Here is a 23,171-nt window from a genome sequence, read left to right as displayed (position 1 = left end):
CTCGTCACATGATAATCGCACATGCAAGCCACATCCGACTATGGGTACACCGTTTAGTGTACACCAAATGTACACTACGTTGCGTGGGATCTACTTGGGAGCTCCACAAAAATGATCGGAGCCGTTTAATTGTTTAAAATATATTTTCTTAGAAACCTTGTGAAACATCAGCTCAGTCAGATATCGGTAATTGAACGAAGAATTGATCAAGCCCTTACCTATATATATCCGTCAAAGCTAATTTTTAATAAGGTTCCTTGACAAATTAAGCATCTCTGATCATTTAAGGGAGACTTTGAGATGGGTTCCATACAACGTGGTATACATTTGGTTTGGTGTACGCCAAAGTAGTGTACTCATAGTTTTATTGAATCAATATTGTAACGTGCAGCACTTTCTTCTTGTTATTTATTTGGGTAGGAGCACTAAGGCCCACATTATTGGAACCCAATGATCATGATGTTTGAGAAGTTTTCTACCATATAGAAAAACCTTTCTTAAAAAAAAAAAAAAAAAAAAAAACAAGATTATTTCCATCACAAAAGTGTTAGTAATTTTTTTTTTATAGTAAGAGTGTCCTGATAAATTGGACTAATCTCTTCAGCTCCTCTCACAATTCTTTCCACGCGTTTGTGTAAGGTGAGGTGGTCCCAAAGACAAATTCCCGTAGAGAGGAATCAACCTTGCGATTTTGGAGTGGTTAGCTCCGCCGAGACAAGTCGATTAATGAGAAGGGATTGATAATAAGTATAGGATTCGTAAGGAGATGGGATTAGGATTGGGATTGGTAATGAGAAGGGATTGATAATGAGTATGTTTGTTTGGGATGGGATTAGATGATGGAAATATTAATATTATGTTTGCTTGAAATGGGATTAGTTGATGGGATTGGATTGATAGAAAAAATTGGTAATGAAAAGGGATTGGTAATGTGAAGGAGTTGGGATAGGACTATTAATACCAAGTCTCACGGGTATTAGCAATACCCCTTGTTACCCAGATTATTCATCTCGTCGGACTAGCAGTCCGAACTATTTTTGGTTAACAAACAAATGCTTCATAATCCCATAGGATTGGTTATCCAATCCCAACATGCAAGAGCCCTACCAAACAGGCAGTAAGAAAAGTAACTTGGGATTCCCTTCCCAGTTAGAGAAGGAGAAGTCTCCACCCCATTTCCTTTTATATTTCACAAACACTTCGGCCTCTCTTCATGGCATCATCTTCTTCCCTGTTCTTTTACAGAAACTTCTCCACTTATAATTGCATTTACTTTCTTCTGATCCTAATTTTCTCAGTATCTACCAAGCACGCCCTCGGATGTTACACATCCATCTTCAGCTTCGGCGACTCACTCGCCGATACTGGAAACTTGCTTCACATCTCAGATTCATCCATTCGGCCTCCCCACTTCGCCTTACCACCCTATGGTGAAACCTACTTTCATCGCCCCACCGGCCGTTGCTCTGACGGCCGTTTCATCATCGACTTCATCGGTACAGCAGTTCTACATACGCTTTGGCTGTATATATTTAGGATTTTTTTTTTTTAAGTTCCAGAATGATTCTTTTTTATTTTTCCAAATTTTGGGAGGGGGGTGGAGATTTTCTACTACTATTCCGCTATTCTGGAAAAGAGAAACCGGCAAAACAAATAAATACAAAGTAATTTTATAAACAAAATCATTTCAATTTTTCGCCTTGCGTTGGTTGTAGTGAATTTTTCATTCAACATTAAACAGGTTCTTCAAGTCGAGAAAAATCAAAAAATTGAAAAAAAAAAAAATTGTGGAGCAAATCTGATTTTTTTTTGAAATAGAAATTTTGGTGATCAAATTTTGTTTTGTTTTTGGAATATCCTTAACATTGCCTTCTATATAAGCAATTGAGTACATATCTAAATATGCGAAATTGCAATTAGGTACTGGATTTTGCATAAATTTTAAATTGGTATTTATTTGTTTTCGGTTTCGGTTGATGCTTTTTTTGCAGCTCAAGATCTTGGTCTTCCCTTAGTGCCCCCATATTTCAGGGGTCAAAATGAAAGTGCCAAGAATTTCAAAGGGGGTGTGAATTTTGCGGTAGTGGGTGCAACAGCGCTAGATAATGAGTTTTTTGAGGAAAGAGGAATTCACAATCCCTTCACAAACACCTCTTTGTGAGATCAAATGGGTTGGTTTAAGGAAATGTTGCCGTCCCTTTGCCACTCTCCTTTAAGTAAGTTTTGATGTATAAATATAGCGTGTTTACGCGGCAAGAAGCTAAATTCTCTCTCTCTTTTGACGGTAAATGTTACTATTGTTAGAATAGTTAGATCGATTAAGTTTTAGAAGGAGGAGGTAGGAGACCTCCTACCTTCTGACACTTAAGCGCACCCGTGATGTCATTGGGCGAGGCCTCCTGGCGAAAAGCTAGATTCTTTTTGTTTCCAACTGTATATGTTTCAGGCATTACGTAAAAAACATGGCCTGGACCATAGGCTCACCAGTTATAATTATTAGAAAGAGACAAGGCATGATGCAATTGATGCTCGGTTGTTGGACCAGAAATTGTCAACCTTTCAAAAATTCATTCTTCTTTTGGGTTGGTGAAAATCCAATTCGTTTTTTTTTATTTCATTTCTTATTTTTTTCCTTTTATGGGTTGGTTGTTGAATTAATGTTCATATATAGTATTCCAAGCTGCCGCCAAAGAGTTTTACGACAGTTAGTGTGCCAACTTTGGGATTCCTACCGACAAAGGTTATGACAATAAACACACTACTTGTCAAGGATGTAAGGACTCGGTATTTTTAATAAATAATTATTATTATCAAAACATAAATATTATTTATGCTTGTTAGTTATTTAATGCGAAAAATTATTTATGTCGTCACACCAAATTTTATTCCGTAATCATCTGTGTGCGCACGTGTCCGACAAGTAATTGTCCGAGTGTGTGAGCGTGTTGCACCAAAGTATTTTTCTTTTTTCCAACCCCTCCCCATTTTTATATTTCAGCTGAGTACAAATCCCCCCATTTTCCTCCTAAATTCCCTCAAATGTAGACAACACATAATTAATATCCCTTATGCAAATCCTAACCTCTTTGATATATCCCTCCCTCAGATTTCGGCACAGTGAGAAAGAGAGAGAGGCATTAACCCATAGCCTTATTTCCTGTTCTTCTTTTCTTTTGTTCCTTGCCAAGAGTGAGAGAGAGGGGTGCTGGAAAAAGAAGGAGAAGGAAGAAAAGTACTACCGTTGCCGCCACCAAGCCCCGTTTCCGAATCCACCATTTTCATCCATCCTAGCTAGAACTCCAAGGTAGATATCTCATTACTCCTTAACTCTAAGTATATTATGTGATTGTTATGTATTAGAGTGGCTTTATATGAGCCAAATCGGCAAAACATAGAGTTTAGGAAAAATTGTCAAAGTCGCGGCCGCCACCTAACGTTCAGAATACTAAAACTCGCCTCCGCAACCTACGGGTTCAACATTATATACTTGGTACTGTTCTAGTGAACCTTTCTTTTTGGACAAAACACAGATTTAGTTCCAGAATTAATTTACCTCGTGAATATTGTTAGACCTTGTTTGATTCTTGGTGCTATTATATATGCTCTGTATTTGGATGTTAGGAGAATAATAAGTTTTGTCTCATTTCAAGAATAAATAGATGTGTTAAGAGATAATTTAACAATAAAAGTTGTACGGTTTGAAGTGAAACTTTAAATTAATACTTTGGTTATATTACTTATCTACTTGCGTTTACTCTGTTGTGAAAATTAATGCATCAAGAATATTGTTGTGAGTTTAGAAATATTGTTGTGAGTTTAGTTTGGACTTAAGCTCACTGAAGGTTGGTATACGATAGTTCAGTTATTTTATATATGTTGTTATATTATGATCTATTTACTCCTTATTTGAAATGATTGCTTTGTTGATTTACTAAGAACGTAGAAAGGTCATTAGAGACATTGGATGAGTTATAGACTTGGAGAAATTATGTAGATGTTGTCATGGTTAAAGGAAAAAGGGAAACAGATGAAAGGTTGTGGGCTTAGCAGGACCTCGGAGATAGCCTGACAGGTCCTCGTGTTATCGGGGGTAGCCTAGTAGGACCTTGAGGGTAGCCTGAAAGATCCGGTGTAGCTAGGGTGGCCAAGCAGGACCTCAAGGGTAGCCTGGTAGGACCTCAGGTATTGAGGGTAGCCTAGTAGTAGGACCTTGAGGGCAGCCTGATGGACCTAGAATTGTGAGAGTAACCTATTAGGACCTCGGGATGTTGAGGGTAGCCTAGTAGGACCTGTAAAGTATATCCAGTGAAATTCTGAGTTTGGAACGTGGTGAATACTGCGGTGTTGGAATGATTATGGAAGTTGAGATTTTGGAATATACTTAAGTTGATGGTTATATAATGAAATAAATTATGTACTCTTCAATTCTTACCTCTTTTTATTATAAATGTGGTTACTTGTAGAGTAACGGTTAATGGGTAGAATTTATCTACTGAGTGTCAAAACTCATTCTAGTGTCGTTTGGCCTAGCATTTCATGCCAGGTATACAAGGGACGAGAGGTGATCAGCACTTTGGGAAAGAGAAACCAGTTGCTAAGATTGGGTAAGAAGAAGCTTGGAATCCGTATCAGAATTAGAGTCTTGCTCTACCCTTTTGTTAAATTAAGTTGTCAAACTTCTGTACCCGTACCCTTAGATGCTCTGATTTATTTTTAGTACTGATTTCAAGTTCCAAGAAATGTAATCTTAAGTGATTAACTTCTTCTTTTGTAAGACTCAAATTATTTCTATCTTTAATTTGAATTTTAGGACCTTCCGTTGTTAAACTCTACTTTGAAGATTAATTAACTAAAATTTATTTTTAAAGTTATTAAATCTTTTGAAAAAGATTAAATTAACGTTTCCAAAAATTGGGGCATTACAAAGGATGGAGCCATGGGTTAGTAGGGGTGGTCGCCTCCCCTACGATTCTAAAAAAATACAAATATTACATTGGAAAAAAATTATTATCAAAATATATAGTCTCGCACCCTCCTACATTTTTTTTTTTTTGTTAAAAAAGGAAAGAGAGTAAGTGTTTCGTATTTTTTGACTTATAGCCATAATTCCTGAGAATTGGGGGGGCTAATGCCTAATTCCAAAAGCAATATTTATATTTTGAGGGGGCTAAAGCCTAATTAAATTTCACCTTATTTGATTTTACCACAAAAGCTTGACGTGTCTAAGCATCCTGAGTTTTAAAATTTGTCAACGATTTCGGAGTTGGGTCAAGTGTTGGTGAAGACAGTCCAAGATATATCCTCTTTATCGATAGGTTAGATTCGGCTTATATTAACTATACCCGTTTCAACGGCTACAGCGGAATGTGCATTTTTTGCTATGAAGTGTGTGAAGACAAAACTCCGCAACAGAATGGTGAATGGAGGATGAGTTTTTAGCAAGTTTCTTGATCACTTATATCGAGCAAAATATTGCTCGAGGGTTTGACACGGATTCTATCATAGATTCTTTTAATAACATGAAAGAGCATCGAACACAATTTAAATTGCCTGATTTTAATATATAGGATTAGGTAAACGTTACTACTTTTGCAATCTAAGTTGATATGAGAAACATGTTTTTTTTTTTTTTTTTTTGACTAGATATGAGAAACGTGTTTAGTTTTATATGTATCGGTGTTATTTTGTATTTTTTTTGAGTTACTAAAAATTCACATTATTGTGTCTCCTTTTTTTGATCTTTTTGATTGTGTATATGTATATTCTCACCCGTGCTACGCAAAAATCCTGGCTCCGTGCCTGCTGCTTGTGTTCCATATTTCTAATTATAATTGTGGAAGTTATTGTACGATTAGCTGGGGATAGGGTTGTCTGTTTTACATTATTTTCCTTAAGTTACAAATTTGTCAAATATGACTTCGATTGCGATCTGCGTATCTCCAGATTGCAAGCAACTCCTGCGCAGTTCTTTGATTCTCATGGGGGAAATAGGAGGCAACGATTACAACCATGCATTTGAATCAGGACGAAGCATACAAGAGATTCGATCCTACGTACCTCTAGTTGTTAATGTCATTTCTTCGGCCATCGATGTAAGAACCTAACTAAAACAAACCAAATGCAATACATGTAAAAAAATAACCGCGCAATCTAATTCGACGTGCTTGAACACAGTTTTGGTTTTCCTTTTACAGATGATGTATTTTACAATTAATTTCCAAAAAAATGGGGGGATGCAGGAGATAATCGAGCTTGGGGCGACGACACTCATGGTTCCCGGGAATCTGCCTACTGGATGTGTACCGTTTTATTTAACCACTTATATGAGCTCAATTGAGGAAGACTATGATTGTGAAACAGGGTGCCTTATCTGGTTGAATGAGTTTGCGGAGTACCACAACGAAATGCTTCAGATAGAACTAAATCGAATACAAGAACGCCATCCTCATACCACCATCATCTATGCGGACTATTACAATGCAGCAATGCGTGTCTATCATTCTCCTTCCGAATATGGTACTTCCGTCCTTCCAATCTTTTTATACACATCATATCGATGTCATTGCATTGTTCTATCTTGATATGTCTGCCGGGTACAGTAATATGTATACATGCCATGTACAAAGTAAGGTATATATAGGAATTAGCTTAGGGAGTTGCTGGATGTAGTTTATCGAGATTTCTAATCCTCGATGATCTGAGTGAGAGAAAACAAATGGGTGTTTTTGTCTATTTGCCTATTTGCCTTTTATGTTGCCTTGGAATTTTCCTTTTCTTCTAAGGGTAGCTTAGTCTTTTTCTATTCTTAGCTTGTATATACATCTGGTTATACTCTTTGCTCAGTGATAGAGAAATGGTTCAGGGGTTTTGAGACAAACCCTCTTTCCTCCGAATATGTTTGCTTCTCTGCCGATTTGTTCTTTTGATATTCACATGGTATCAAAGCACCTCTCCCAAGATGACAAGGCTTGAAACTCACCATTGATCAGCAGATTATTTAGGTGCAGCTGTAACTCTTGTGTAGGTTTGATATCCTCTTCTCACTGGTGCGATTTCTCCCTTTTTATTGTGGTACGATTTCTTCCATTTTTGAACGGCATCAGTCTCTCTTTTCTCTATGGAAGGTAAATTCCTCAATTATTCTTACCTGCTATCTCTTTGCCGATCTGCTCTCTCTGTGTATTTGGGCCTTGGTTAGGGTTTTGTGTGGAGTTTTCGTTTGGTGTGTTTTGGTGCGTTTCGGTGTGGGTTTTCCGTTGTGGTGAATATTGTATTTTTGAGATATGGGTAATGAGTCGAATCGACCGATTCCAATCAAGTTGAATGGATCAAATTACTCTTATTGGTCTTATCTGATGAAAGTCTATATTACTGGGAAAGAACAATGGGGGTATATAGATGGTTCTATTGTGGCTCCCAAAGCAACAGATAAGGGATTACAGAAAGTATGGAGTGTTAACAATGCGCAAGTTCTCTCTTCGATTAACATTACAGTAGAGCCTTCTATTGGTATGCACTTTGCAAAATTCACCACCGCAAAAGAAGTTTGGGATTATCTGGAAAGTATATATGTGCAGTCAAACTTCTCAAGGAGATATGAATTAGAAAATATCATAAGAAGCATGCGACAAGATGATAAATCGGCTCAAGAGTTCTATAATGTGATGAATGGTATTTGGGATGAGTTGGATATGATGGATCCTTCAGAATTGCGGGCTCTTGCAGTTTACCAAAAGGTTAGAGGAGAGCAAAAACTTGTTCAATTTCTCATGGCCTTGCGAACTGAGTTTGAATCTTTGCGAGGATCTATCTTGCATCGCTCTCCGCTACCCAGTTTGGAAAACATCTTGAGTGAATTAGTTGCAGAGGAGACTAGACTCAAAACTTCTTTGTTACCTCCTTTGCCAACTCAGACTGTTTTAGTTGCAACACAACGTCCTCAGTCTCGTCCTCAGTCATCAACTTATGGAAACCAAAGAATAGCTATTGATGAATGCAGTTTTTGTCATGAGAAAGGGCATTGGAAAAAAGATTGACCCAAGCTTCGAAACAAGGACAAAGGCATCTTACCTTCTCCGCATCAAACTTCACACTATAATCGCAATGCTTTCAAGCCATTATCCCCTGGACCTATCTCGGCCTTCTCTTCACACTCCACTGCTGCTAGTTCTGATCATACTTTCAACCAAACAGCTGTCACCCATGAAGAGGTTCAGTCCTTAGTTGCTCAACAGATTCAACAATTGCTAGGCACTTCTTTGGAGTCTCGAAATGCTGTAGCCATGTCTGTCATGAACACTGGTACCCATAATTTAGCTCCTTCAGGTAAACCTAATTCTTGGATATTTGATTCTGGTGCATCTCAACATATGATTCATAACTCATCTATTCTTGTTAATTGTTCTAGTCCTCTTTCACCCACGTCCATTCAAATTGCAGATGGATCACCCATGGGAGCTCTCCAAATGGGGTCCATAACTCAAGATTCCTTTCCTTCTAGATGTCTTTCTGTCTCTAATGTTTTGCATGTTCCTAAGTTGTCTGTAAATCTTCTTTCAATTAGTCAGCTCATAGATTCTGGGTGTAATGTCACATTTTCCTCCTCTGGTTGTGTTGTTCAGGATCGACATACAGAGAGGCAGATTGGGACAGGCCTTAGAGAGGGGGGACTTTATTTTTTGAAGCAGCTCATAGCTCCACATGCTCATCAAGATAAATCTGCTTTTTCTGCTTTTGTTTTGCATAGACATTCGTCTAAGTTTCATTTATGGCACTCTAGATTGGGACATGTTTCAAGTTCTCGTCTTAAGTATATGCTCTCTAATGGTCTTTTGGGTGATGTGACACATTCTGATATCTCTGATTGTACAGGATGTAAACTTGGGAAGTTCACAGCTCTTCCTTTTAGTAGAAGTACATCTTATTCGAATGCTCCTTTTGATCTTATTCATTCGGATGTTTAGGGTCCTTCTCCTGTTGCAACAAAAGGTGGATCATCCTACTATGTGTCTTTCATTGATAATTACACTTGATATTGTTGGGTATATCTTATGCGGGATAAGTCTGACTTTTTCAAAATCTATTCTAACTTTGTAGCAATGGTCAAAACTCAGTTCAATGCTAAGATTAAGGTCTTTCGAACTGATTTGGGGGGAGAATATAGATATACGCCCTTTGTTGAGTTACTTGCTTCTGAGGGGACAATTTTGCAATATGCTTGTTCTGATACACCCCAACAAAATGGCAAAGCTGAGAGAAAACATCGCCATATTCTTGAGACTGCAAGATCCCTGTTGTTATCAGCTTCTGTCCCAAGCTCCTTTTGGGGAGAAGCGGTTCTCACATCTGCTTATTTGATTAATCGAATTCCTACAATATTGAATGGTGGATTTTCTCCTTATGAAAAATTGTTTGGTATTCGACCTAGTTACTCTGAACTCAAAGTGTTTGGGTGTGCTTGCTTTGTTCTCCTCCCGAAAAATGAACGAACGAAGCTCACTGCTCGCTCTGCCTTGTGTGTGTTCTTAGGTTATGGAATTGATCAAAAGGGTTATAGATGCTATGACCCTATTGCTAAGAAGCTTCGCACTTCTAGGCATGTTGCATTTTTGGAGCATCTTCCTTATTATTGTCTTCCTTCCTCCTCATCGAGTCTTTCTAAAGAAGATGTTCTTATGTCTGATCCCTTTTCTAGCTCTACTTCTTCATTTGGTTTTGACTCTCAACATGTTCTTGATGAGGGAATCGAGCCCATTCGTGTTTCTGAGACTGTTGTTGAGCCAGAAGATGCTTCACCATCATCTACGTTGGTGCAGGATGGAACTCCCTCTCAATCTGATCCCCCTGCTATCTTTGATGATGTCGATCCTACAACTTCACAAGTTGAAATCAGGTATCCTTCTCGTTCTCACAGTCCTCCTTCTTGGCTAGCTGACTATAAAACTTATTTTTCCTCATCGTATGAATCTTTTCTTGCCTCTGTTCATTCTTATCATGAACCTCGGTCTTATAAAGAAGCAGTTGTTATCCCTCATTGGAAGGATGCCATGGATGAGGAACTTAATGCCCTTCACAAAACTCAAACTTGGGACTTAGTTACTCTACCTAAAGGAAAGGAGGCCGTTGGATGTAAGTGGGTTTATAAAGTGAAAACTAAGTCAGATGGATCACTTGAGAGATACAAAGCTAGGCTAGTGGCCAAAGGCTATGCTCAGGAGTATGGAATTGATTATGAAGAAACTTTTGCTCCTGTTGCCAAACTGACATCAGTTCGGACATTGATCTCTGTGGCTTCCAAACTACAGTGGCCCTTGTACCAAATGGATGTCAAGAATGCGTTTTTGAATGGTGATTTGCAAGAGGAAGTTTACATGAAACCTCCTCCAGGTCTTTCTTGCCCTTCGAATCAGGTATGCCGATTGCGTCGAGCTTTATATGGTCTTAAACAAGCACCACGTGCTTGGTTTGAGAAATTCACTTACACTATGCAAAAGTTTGGTTTTTCTGAAAGTCATCATGATTCTGCTCTTTTCTGTCGCACCTCCGAACGTGGAAAGATTTTACTGCTTATATATGTTGACGACATGATTATTTCTGGGGATGATGCAACTGGTGTAAATGAGCTGAAACAATATTTATATGACCAGTTTGAAATGAAAGACTTGGGAAATCTTCGATATTTTTTGGGTATTGAGGTTGCTTACTCTCCAAAAGGTTATGTTTTGTCCCAGTCCAAGTATGCTATCGATATTATTAATCGTTCTGGGTTGACTGATAGAAAGTTAGTTGATACTCCTTTGGAACTCAATGTCAAACTTCGCCCAACTGATGGTATCCCATTGCAAGATGTCACATTGTATCGTCAGATTGTTGGTTGTTTGGTTTACTTGACCATTACTCGACTGGATCTTGCCTATGCTGTTCATATTGTTAGCCAATTTGTTTCTAGTCCTCGTTCAGTTCATTGGGCAGCCGTAGTGCGTATCCTCAAGTATCTTCGTGGAACCTTGTTCCAAGGTTTACTCCTTTGTTCTTCTCCAGATATGGAACTTCAAGCTTACTCTGATGCAGATTGGGCAGGTGATGTTACTGATAGGAAGTCAACTACAGGTTTTTGTATTTTTCTTGGAGATACTCTTATATCTTGGAAAAGTAAGAAGCAAAGTGTCATATCTCGATCTAGCTCAGAAGCTGAATACCGTGCTATGGCTCATACAGCTACTGAGATCATTTGGTTACGGTGCTTGTTGCAAGATATGGGTGTTCGCATGTCTTCTCCGACACCAATGTTTTGCGATAATAAAAGTGCAATTCAAATTGCTCACAACTCCGTCTTCCATGAGCGCACAAAGCACATCGAGATTGATTGTCACTTTGTTCGTCAACACTTGCAACATGGCACTCTCTCTCTCCCATACATGCCGTCATCCCTCCAACTTGCCGATTTCTTCACCAAGGCTCATACCATCTCTCGCTTTAAATTTCTTCTTGGCAAACTCTCGATGTTATCATTGTCACATCATGAGTTTGAAGGGGGGTGAGAGAAAACAAATGGGTGTTTTTGTCTATTTGCCTATTTGCCTTTTATGTTGCCTTGGAATTTTCCTTTTCTTCTAAGGGTAGCTTAGTCTTTTTCTATTCTTAGCTTGTATATACATCTGGATATACTCTTTGCTCAGTGATAGAGAAATGGTTCAGGGGTTTTGAGACAAACCCTCTTTCCTCCGAATATGTTTGCTTCTCTGCCGATTTGTTCTTTTGATATTCACACTGAGAAAGAAGGATTAGAGCTTGACAGTTGAGAACGTTCTGCTTTCCAAAAAGTTGTTTTTGTAGAAGGTTAAAACTTCAAACAAAAAATCCCCCAAATGGTTGGTTCAATAGGTAAGCAAGTGAAGTTTCTCGCTCAATCCTTAGGTTCAAGTCTCAATATCCATCCAGTGGGACTACACATATTCTCTAGCGCTCATAGCACGTGGTGTGACTTATCTTCGGCCCTTCCATACACGCAGTAGTGTCCCCTGCAGATGCCTATGTGGCACCAAGAGCAATATACGTGATCACATACATAACACAATGAATATATGTGATTCCTCAAGTCACATATAGTACACAGATAATACATAGATAAGGAGTAAGATTCCTGAATTCACTCAACCATATTTTCTATTTGAGTTTTTTTTCTTTTTATCTCCTAAACTATGCTCATTTTCTCTACTTAGTCCATAAACTATCAATTTAATGATTTCATCCCCTCAACTATCATGACGTTATCTACTTAGTCCAATAGATAATGAAAATTAGAAATTTGGATGAAAAAATGCCAAGTAAGGCCCTGTTTGGAATCCTGTAGAACAGATACGCCTTAGAGATAAAAATTAATCATGACCCTTTAGAATAAAATAATTGAAAAAATAAGATCTTCGCACCGGTTCAAACATATTGAAAATTGAAACACTTAATTTTTTTACAAGATTCATATATTAGAATCTTACGTGGCATTTTATAGAGACTAACACATGCATATATTTTTTTTAAAGAAAGACTGAGTTCTTCATATAGAATTTAGACTTTTTATATATTAAAAATATGGTTAAAAATTAAGCTCTCTAATTTTTAATTCGTGTGAACCAGTGCGAAGATCAAATTTGATCATTTTATGCTAAAAGGTTATAATTTATTTTTGTTTTTAAAGCTCTCATAATCTAGTATCTGCTCTAAATGGTCCCAAATAAAAAGCAGATATTTAATTATGATAGTCCAAGAGATAAAAATTAATCATGCGTCTTTAGAATAATATGATTAGAAAAATAAAACCAATTTTCAATCTGTTGAAATCGGTGCGAATGTGTAACGCCCCGATTTCCCAAGGAATTTTGGACGTATTAACCCAAAAATACACTAAATTTTACAAACTATTAGGCCCTTGTTTATCCTTATACAAAAATTACAATTTCAAAATAATACAAAAATCTATGTACATTTATTTAACAAAAGTAACTCCAGAGCGACTCTAGTTTTGACACGAAATTCCAAGCAATGTTGGCCCAGACTCCGTTTCAAGGGTCCCACCTGTATCAACTGCTCCACTGTGGAATCCTGCACACTCTGGCAAATTGAACGCCGAAGCAAACGATTTGCCAGGATACAAACGTATCCTGAGTGATAATTCACTAAGTAGAAATCCTAAGACCCAATACCACAATATGCAAATCAACAATATAATAATTCATATTACACCGAAGGTACAAAATAATAACACATCGTCTTTTTCTTTACTATCCATCATCTTACATGTAATCTAAGGATTCTCTCCGCGAGATCCTTTCCTCCCACATCCACTAACTACAATCGTCTCATGGGTCCACCCTTCCTCTTGCTTATCCTGCACCAGGGTCCTAGGTGAGCGCATCTAAGTTATGTACCGAGTATGTTCTCACTTAAGACCATAACAGGAGGATCGAGTCATCCCATGACGTATCGTACATTAGGGTCGGACATCCACTACCCCACGCTAACTATAACCGTCTCATGGGACCCATTCTCTTTCTCCAGGAGAAACTTCCCATGACGTATCATACATTAACGTCTCACTAACTATAACCGTCTCATGGGACCCATTCTCTTCCTCGAAGAGAAACTTCCCATGACGTATCATACGTTAGCGTCACAACACCGGGCCCCTCAGGTAACCCATTTCAACACAGGGCCCCATAGGTTACCCTTGCCATCACCATGGCTCAAATCACAATCCACACAATCACACTTCCAACACTTTATCAATTTCCATTTACTTAATATCGTCTACATGAGTCACTACTCGTAACCTCCCAGGGAACCTATTTGTCCAATCTACAGCCACAACAAAATATCACACGGTTCAACATTTCAACTAAAAGTACTAACAACCTATAACCATGCGATAAAATTAATCATGTCATAGAATTTATCATGCGAGTAACAAAATAATATTCAGTCAAACAATTAATTACTATACTTAAAATTAAGTCTATTTCTCTCATTTAGAAATTTTATAAAACATTTCTACTATTTAAACATTTTCTTTAACTTTCATATTATTCATAGATTTTACAAACTAATTATTTTTATTGGAAAATACTTATTGCTAAATTTAGTATTTACTAACTATATTACATATTAATATGAGATTTTCATAAGAACAAAATTATGCGAGGCTATTCTAGTCAATATTTATTAGAGTTAAAGATTAACTAATATATAATCTAAAATATTTCTTGTTTACAATCTAAATAAATTTTTACTAGTAAAATATTCTTGTTAATATTTCATAAATATTTATCTACTCCAATAATTTATTAAACACGTAAACATCCACTCAAATACAAATTAACAGTGCAACATCAATAATAATTTCACAATCAAACACTTGTTAAACGATCATAAATTTTCACAGGGTATAACACTAATCATTTCAGCACAACCGAACTAAATTTTAATATAAACAGGACTAAAAATAAATTAACAATTTAACAGCAAATCATTATCTTCAATAAACTTTAAATCTAAGTAACTCCATTAAAATGCAGATAAAGGTTTTGGGTTTTCGGAAAACTACCTCAAACGCGATTTTAAGTTCGGATAAGTGTTGTACGGTATCCATAGATCGCCGTGGTGGTTCTGAAATCTCGAGGCAGCGTCCGGCGGCACTCCAACAGGGCCGCAGCAGCGATGTGCCCACGAAACTCACGGTGTGCACACACCTATAGCCACAACTATCTCTCTCTCTATTCTAGACTCAACAATAGAATTGGGAGTAAAATAATATACTGGTGTTCAATTTGCGGATTGTGTGGATATGTATAATGAGAGAGAATAAAGTAGTGAGAAGGTGAGAGGATAAGTGTAGAAGTGGTGGAATGAGGAAGGAGAGTGATACTGATAATGATAAAAAGATAGGGGACAAATGCTACATTTGGGGGGTTTTCAATTCTAATGTATGTGGACGCATGTATGTATATGGTGAGAATGTATCTGGACGCTTTTATGTATAAGATGAGAGATAGAGAAGTGAAGAGTTAGTTTGAATAGAGTTCTACTTAGGGTTTAGATAGAAAAGATAAGAGATAAATATGAATCACTGATTCGTATATCTAAAGTTTAAATACATATCTTATACAATAGTGTAAATAATATCAATTGTACACATAATAATATATTTTAATTATTCAATTTAATTAATTATTGAATTAAAAATTTAACAATATAAATTTGTATTAAAAAAATTTGGGTCAAAAATCCGGGTCGTTACAATCTATCCTCCTTAAAATAATTTCGACCTCGAAATTGTGTGTTTAGGAATTTCAAACTAAAACAATAAAAAAAAATTTATAACTCATTTATGTTGGTAAAAGATATTTTGAAATTTTTTTTTTTTTAAGTTTTTGAAAAAGAATTCATTTTAAGAATCCCTGAAAGATATATTTAGATTCCAAAAAGATATTTGTTCAAAAAGATTAAGAATGATGAGTAACTGTATGTTAAATAAAAATTTTTTAATGAAAATTAATTTTGATAACAACCATGAAATTATAATTTCCAAATTATTATTTTTTGATCTTAAAACCATTAGAGTCAAACGACAACACTACACTCAACAAAAAAAAAATTAACGTATCACATAAAAGTCAAGCAAGTAAGACCTATGTTTTCTCACAGTACGCTCTCGAAATCTAAGTTGAACGACGGCTAAATAATACTTATAGTTTAGATTAAAAATAAGTGATAACCACAACTAGTAACTCAGATTTACGCTCTCGGAAAGTGATCTACCCAATCTACCCAAGGCCGAGAGTTGAACCTATGCTCTGATACCATTCTGTAACGCCCCGATTTCCCAAGGAATTTTGGACGTATTAACCCAAAAATACACTAAATTTTACAAACTATTAGGCCCTTGTTTATCCTTATACAAAAATTACAATTTCAAAATAATACAAAAATCTATGTACATTTATTTAACAAAAGTAACTCCAGAGCGACTCTAGTTTTGACACGAAATTCCAAGCAATGTTGGCCCAGACTCCGTTTCAGGGGTCCCACCTGTATCAACTGCTCCACTGTGGAATCCTGCACACTCTGGCAAATTGAACGCCGAAGCAAACGATTTGCCAGGATACAAACGTATCCTGAGTGATAATTCACTAAGTAGAAATCCTAAGACCCAATACCACAATATGCAAATCAACAATATAATAATTCATATTACACCGAAGGTACAAAATAATAACACATCGTCTTTTTCTTTACTATCCATCATCTTACATGTAATCTAAGGATTCTCTCCGCGAGATCCTTTCCTCCCACATCCACTAACTACAATCGTCTCATGGGTCCACCCTTCCTCTTGCTTATCCTGCACCAGGGTCCTAGGTGAGCGCATCTAAGTTATGTACCGAGTATGTTCTCACTTAAGACCATAACAGGAGGATCGAGTCATCCCATGACGTATCGTACATTAGGGTCGGACATCCACTACCCCACGCTAACTATAACCGTCTCATGGGACCCATTCTCTTTCTCCAGGAGAAACTTCCCATGACGTATCATACATTAACGTCTCACTAACTATAACCGTCTCATGGGACCCATTCTCTTCCTCGAAGAGAAACTTCCCATGACGTATCATACGTTAGCGTCACAACACCGGGCCCCTCAGGTAACCCATTTCAACACAGGGCCCCATAGGTTACCCTTGCCATCACCATGGCTCAAATCACAATCCACACAATCACACTTCCAACACTTTATCAATTTCCATTTACTTAATATCGTCTACATGAGTCACTACTCGTAACCTCCCAGGGAACCTATTTGTCCAATCTACAGCCACAACAAAATATCACACGGTTCAACATTTCAACTAAAAGTACTAACAACCTATAACCATGCGATAAAATTAATCATGTCATAGAATTTATCATGCGAGTAACAAAATAATATTCAGTCAAACAATTAATTACTATACTTAAAATTAAGTCTATTTCTCTCATTTAGAAATTTTATAAAACATTTCTACTATTTAAACATTTTCTTTAACTTTCATATTATTCATAGATTTTACAAACTAATTATTTTTATTGGAAAATACTTATTGCTAAATTTAGTATTTACTAACTATATTACATATTAATATGAGATTTTCATAAGAACAAAATTATGCGAGGCTATTCTAGTCAATATTTATTAGAGTTAAAGATTAACTAATATATAATCTAAAATATTTCTTGTTTACAATCTAAATAAATTTTTACTAGTAAAATATTCTTGTTAATATTTCATAAATATTTATCTACTCCAATAATTTATTAAACACGTAAACATCCACTCAAATACAAATTAACAGTGCAACATCAATAATAATTTCACAATCAAACACTTGTTAAACGATCATAAATTTTCACAGGGTATAACACTAATCATTTCAGCACAACCGAACTAAATTTTAATATAAACAGGACTAAAAATAAATTAACAATTTAACAGCAAATCATCATCTTCAATAAACTTTAAATCTAAGTAACTCCATTAAAATGCAGATAAAGGTTTTGGGTTTTCGGAAAACTACCTCAAACGCGATTTTAAGTTCGGATAAGTGTTGTACGGTATCCATAGATCGCCGTGGTGGTTCTGAAATCTCGAGGCAGCGTCCGGCGGCACTCCAACAGGGCCGCAGCAGCGATGTGCCCACGAAACTCACGGTGTGCACACACCTATAGCCACAACTATCTCTCTCTCTATTCTAGACTCAACAATAGAATTGGGAGTAAAATAATATACTGGTGTTCAATTTGCGGATTGTGTGGATATGTATAATGAGAGAGAATAAAGTAGTGAGAAGGTGAGAGGATAAGTGTAGAAGTGGTGGAATGAGGAAGGAGAGTGATACTGATAATGATAAAAAGATAGGGGACAAATGCTACATTTGGGGGGTTTTCAATTCTAATGTATGTGGACGCATGTATGTATATGGTGAGAATGTATCTGGACGCTTTTATGTATAAGATGAGAGATAGAGAAGTGAAGAGTTAGTTTGAATAGAGTTCTACTTAGGGTTTAGATAGAAAAGATAAGAGATAAATATGAATCACTGATTCGTATATCTAAAGTTTAAATACATATCTTATACAATAGTGTAAATAATATCAATTGTACACATAATAATATATTTTAATTATTCAATTTAATTAATTATTGAATTAAAAATTTAACAATATAAATTTGTATTAAAAAAATTTGGGTCAAAAATCCGGGTCGTTACAATCTATCCTCCTTAAAATAATTTCGACCTCGAAATTGTGTGTTTAGGAATTTCAAACTAAAACAATAAAAAAAAATTTATAACTCATTTATGTTGGTAAAAGATATTTTGAAATTTTTTTTTTTTTAAGTTTTTGAAAAAGAATTCATTTTAAGAATCCCTGAAAGATATATTTAGATTCCAAAAAGATATTTGTTCAAAAAGATTAAGAATGATGAGTAACTGTATGTTAAATAAAAATTTTTTAATGAAAATTAATTTTGATAACAACCATGAAATTATAATTTCCAAATTATTATTTTTTGATCTTAAAACCATTAGAGTCAAACGACAACACTACACTCAACAAAAAAAAAATTAACGTATCACATAAAAGTCAAGCAAGTAAGACCTATGTTTTCTCACAGTACGCTCTCGAAATCTAAGTTGAACGACGGCTAAATAATACTTATAGTTTAGATTAAAAATAAGTGATAACCACAACTAGTAACTCAGATTTACGCTCTCGGAAAGTGATCTACCCAATCTACCCAAGGCCGAGAGTTGAACCTATGCTCTGATACCATTCTGTAACGCCCCGATTTCCCAAGGAATTTTGGACGTATTAACCCAAAAATACACTAAATTTTACAAACTATTAGGCCCTTGTTTATCCTTATACAAAAATTACAATTTCAAAATAATACAAAAATCTATGTACATTTATTTAACAAAAGTAACTCCAGAGCGACTCTAGTTTTGACACGAAATTCCAAGCAATGTTGGCCCAGACTCCGTTTCAGGGGTCCCACCTGTATCAACTGCTCCACTGTGGAATCCTGCACACTCTGGCAAATTGAACGCCGAAGCAAACGATTTGCCAGGATACAAACGTATCCTGAGTGATAATTCACTAAGTAGAAATCCTAAGACCCAATACCACAATATGCAAATCAACAATATAATAATTCATATTACACCGAAGGTACAAAATAATAACACATCGTCTTTTTCTTTACTATCCATCATCTTACATGTAATCTAAGGATTCTCTCCGCGAGATCCTTTCCTCCCACATCCACTAACTACAATCGTCTCATGGGTCCACCCTTCCTCTTGCTTATCCTGCACCAGGGTCCTAGGTGAGCGCATCTAAGTTATGTACCGAGTATGTTCTCACTTAAGACCATAACAGGAGGATCGAGTCATCCCATGACGTATCGTACATTAGGGTCGGACATCCACTACCCCACGCTAACTATAACCGTCTCATGGGACCCATTCTCTTTCTCCAGGAGAAACTTCCCATGACGTATCATACATTAACGTCTCACTAACTATAACCGTCTCATGGGACCCATTCTCTTCCTCGAAGAGAAACTTCCCATGACGTATCATACGTTAGCGTCACAACACCGGGCCCCTCAGGTAACCCATTTCAACACAGGGCCCCATAGGTTACCCTTGCCATCACCATGGCTCAAATCACAATCCACACAATCACACTTCCAACACTTTATCAATTTCCATTTACTTAATATCGTCTACATGAGTCACTACTCGTAACCTCCCAGGGAACCTATTTGTCCAATCTACAGCCACAACAAAATATCACACGGTTCAACATTTCAACTAAAAGTACTAACAACCTATAACCATGCGATAAAATTAATCATGTCATAGAATTTATCATGCGAGTAACAAAATAATATTCAGTCAAACAATTAATTACTATACTTAAAATTAAGTCTATTTCTCTCATTTAGAAATTTTATAAAACATTTCTACTATTTAAACATTTTCTTTAACTTTCATATTATTCATAGATTTTACAAACTAATTATTTTTATTGGAAAATACTTATTGCTAAATTTAGTATTTACTAACTATATTACATATTAATATGAGATTTTCATAAGAACAAAATTATGCGAGGCTATTCTAGTCAATATTTATTAGAGTTAAAGATTAACTAATATATAATCTAAAATATTTCTTGTTTACAATCTAAATAAATTTTTACTAGTAAAATATTCTTGTTAATATTTCATAAATATTTATCTACTCCAATAATTTATTAAACACGTAAACATCCACTCAAATACAAATTAACAGTGCAACATCAATAATAATTTCACAATCAAACACTTGTTAAACGATCATAAATTTTCACAGGGTATAACACTAATCATTTCAGCACAACCGAACTAAATTTTAATATAAACAGGACTAAAAATAAATTAACAATTTAACAGCAAATCATCATCTTCAATAAACTTTAAATCTAAGTAACTCCATTAAAATGCAGATAAAGGTTTTGGGTTTTCGGAAAACTACCTCAAACGCGATTTTAAGTTCGGATAAGTGTTGTACGGTATCCATAGATCGCCGTGGTGGTTCTGAAATCTCGAGGCAGCGTCCGGCGGCACTCCAACAGGGCCGCAGCAGCGATGTGCCCACGAAACTCACGGTGTGCACACACCTATAGCCACAACTATCTCTCTCTCTATTCTAGACTCAACAATAGAATTGGGAGTAAAATAATATACTGGTGTTCAATTTGCGGATTGTGTGGATATGTATAATGAGAGAGAATAAAGTAGTGAGAAGGTGAGAGGATAAGTGTAGAAGTGGTGGAATGAGGAAGGAGAGTGATACTGATAATGATAAAAAGATAGGGGACAAATGCTACATTTGGGGGGTTTTCAATTCTAATGTATGTGGACGCATGTATGTATATGGTGAGAATGTATCTGGACGCTTTTATGTATAAGATGAGAGATAGAGAAGTGAAGAGTTAGTTTGAATAGAGTTCTACTTAGGGTTTAGATAGAAAAGATAAGAGATAAATATGAATCACTGATTCGTATATCTAAAGTTTAAATACATATCTTATACAATAGTGTAAATAATATCAATTGTACACATAATAATATATTTTAATTATTCAATTTAATTAATTATTGAATTAAAAATTTAACAATATAAATTTGTATTAAAAAAATTTGGGTCAAAAATCCGGGTCGTTACAGAATGTCTTATTTTTTTGATTATTTTATCCTAAAGGGTCAAAATTAATTTTCATCTCTAAGGTTCTCATAATCAAGTATATGTTTTACAGGGTCGCAAACAGGCCTTACATGGCATTTTCCGTCCATATTCCTAACTTCTGTGATCTATTGGACTAAGTAGATAATGGTATAATAGTTGAGGGAATGAAATCATCAAATTGAGATAGTTTAGGGACTAAGTAGAGAAAATGAGCATAGTTTAGAGGATAAAAAAAAAAACTATTTCTATTTCACCTCTCTGCCTAAGTGTGTCCACTCAACCCGCTAGAGCTTCACCAGATCCTCCTTTTGGGGAGAGGCCTGTCGGCTTCTCAACCCTCTCTAATCAGCTAGCATCCTCTGCTATAATGCGGATCTAAACTGATCCTCGCATTCCAAGCAAATTCCACTTCTCATGAATAAGCCGATTTACCTTATGTTTTTGCCATTGTCACATGACTCACATCACTCCATTCCAAATACGTACACGGAGGTAAGAAGTATACCAACAATAATGAGGCCCGTCGCTAATTGGCTAGCTAGCACCAACTCGGGCTTCCACCCATGACATTTATTTTTGGACTACAAAACTTAAAACAAAACATGCCCAGAATTCTTGAAACCAGGAAGCTAATATTAGTTGTTTTAAAAACAAATTTATTCGCACACAAACCACCAAACCAACCACCACCACCCCACCCCCCCCCCCCCAACTGCTTTGGCATAAACAAGTTTATGTCCCCTTTGCCCTGCACTACCGTGCATCTTCGGCCATCTCCCATCCACGACCCCTCACCAGTCCGTTTTCCCCATAACACCGCTGCAGCCACCCTTCAGTGATTTTTACTTTTGTCATACCGAACTAAATTGAACACTAAAACAGAAAACACGACACTAACAAAGTTAATGAATGTTTGTTTTTGGCTCGAATTGAATTGGGCAAATGATTTTCGTGTGTACTGTCAATCACCTCAATTTTGACAATCTGGACAGTAAGATAAATGTGAATATACATGGCAAGATTTTACACGGGAGTGGATTCTCACGGTTCTTTTATTTGAGTTCCTCTTTATTTTTATTCATGTAGAAGTATAAAATAACCTTTTTCCCCGTAAGGAAAAAGAAAAGAATGTATGAACGATCATTTTGTAATTTCACAAGGACAAAACAATAAAGAGTTTATTCGAACAAAAGTGGAGCACCAAAGTAAAATAACTACTCCCTCTACCCCACTTTGTTGTGTCTGTTTCCTTTTTGGCACTTCACAAAAAATTATCTATATCTCACAATTTATAATATTTTTTATGATTTCAAAAACTTTGTTTAAAAGAATTAACTGAGATCTATCAAACAAGATCCATATTGAACATATAAAATATTATAAATTAAGAGATATAGACAATTTTTTGAGACGTCAAAAAAAGAAAACAAACAAGAAAATGGGATGGAGGGAGTACTATTTTTTACAATCATAGATGCTTTGTACTAATAACATTTCATGACGTTTTGATCGCAGGATTTAGTGGAGCCAGAGTTCTCGAGGCATGTTGTGGAGCGAAAGAAGGTCTGCACGATTTCAACGCAACTGTGGAATGTGGGTATCCACCATCAAGACCTTGTGATGACCCTTCTTCATATGCGAATTGGGATGGTATACACTTAACAGAGGCAGCATACAGGTGGATTTCTACAGGCTTATTGGAAGGACCTTACACTATTCCTCCCATCGATACCTCGTGCATTTCCTCTCCTGTAACCACTGTATCTTTGAAGTAGATTGGACAATCATGATCTCTTGTACTTGTCGGCCGTTCCTATTTTGAAGCAAATCTTATGCTTGTATC

At 36.2% G+C, this 23,171-nt stretch overlaps 1 protein-coding gene across 2 annotated transcripts; it reads left to right on the top strand.

The window, feature by feature from the left end:
* Positions 1-1,098: 1,098 nt before the first annotated feature.
* LOC131315124 (GDSL esterase/lipase At1g28570-like) lies at positions 1,099-23,171 on the top strand. 2 transcript variants are annotated; one of them, XM_058344203.1, is made up of 5 exons: positions 1,099-1,496; positions 1,992-2,216; positions 5,944-6,092; positions 6,195-6,516; positions 22,844-23,171. In XM_058344203.1, the coding sequence occupies exons 2-5, from the start codon at positions 2,168-2,170 to the stop codon at positions 23,101-23,103; spliced, it is 780 nt and encodes a 259-aa protein (XP_058200186.1). In that variant the 5' UTR covers positions 1,099-1,496; positions 1,992-2,167; the 3' UTR covers positions 23,104-23,171. The 2 variants fall into 2 exon arrangements, with proteins under 2 accessions (XP_058200186.1, XP_058200194.1); XM_058344211.1 differs by having other exon boundaries at positions 1,122-1,496; positions 6,240-6,516.

Source organism: Rhododendron vialii, chromosome 2a (assembly GCF_030253575.1).
Source record: "Rhododendron vialii isolate Sample 1 chromosome 2a, ASM3025357v1".
Taxonomy (NCBI): domain Eukaryota; kingdom Viridiplantae; phylum Streptophyta; class Magnoliopsida; order Ericales; family Ericaceae; genus Rhododendron; species Rhododendron vialii.
The sequence above is the reverse complement of the archived record's forward strand: the minus strand, read 5'-3'. Positions and strand labels throughout refer to the sequence as shown.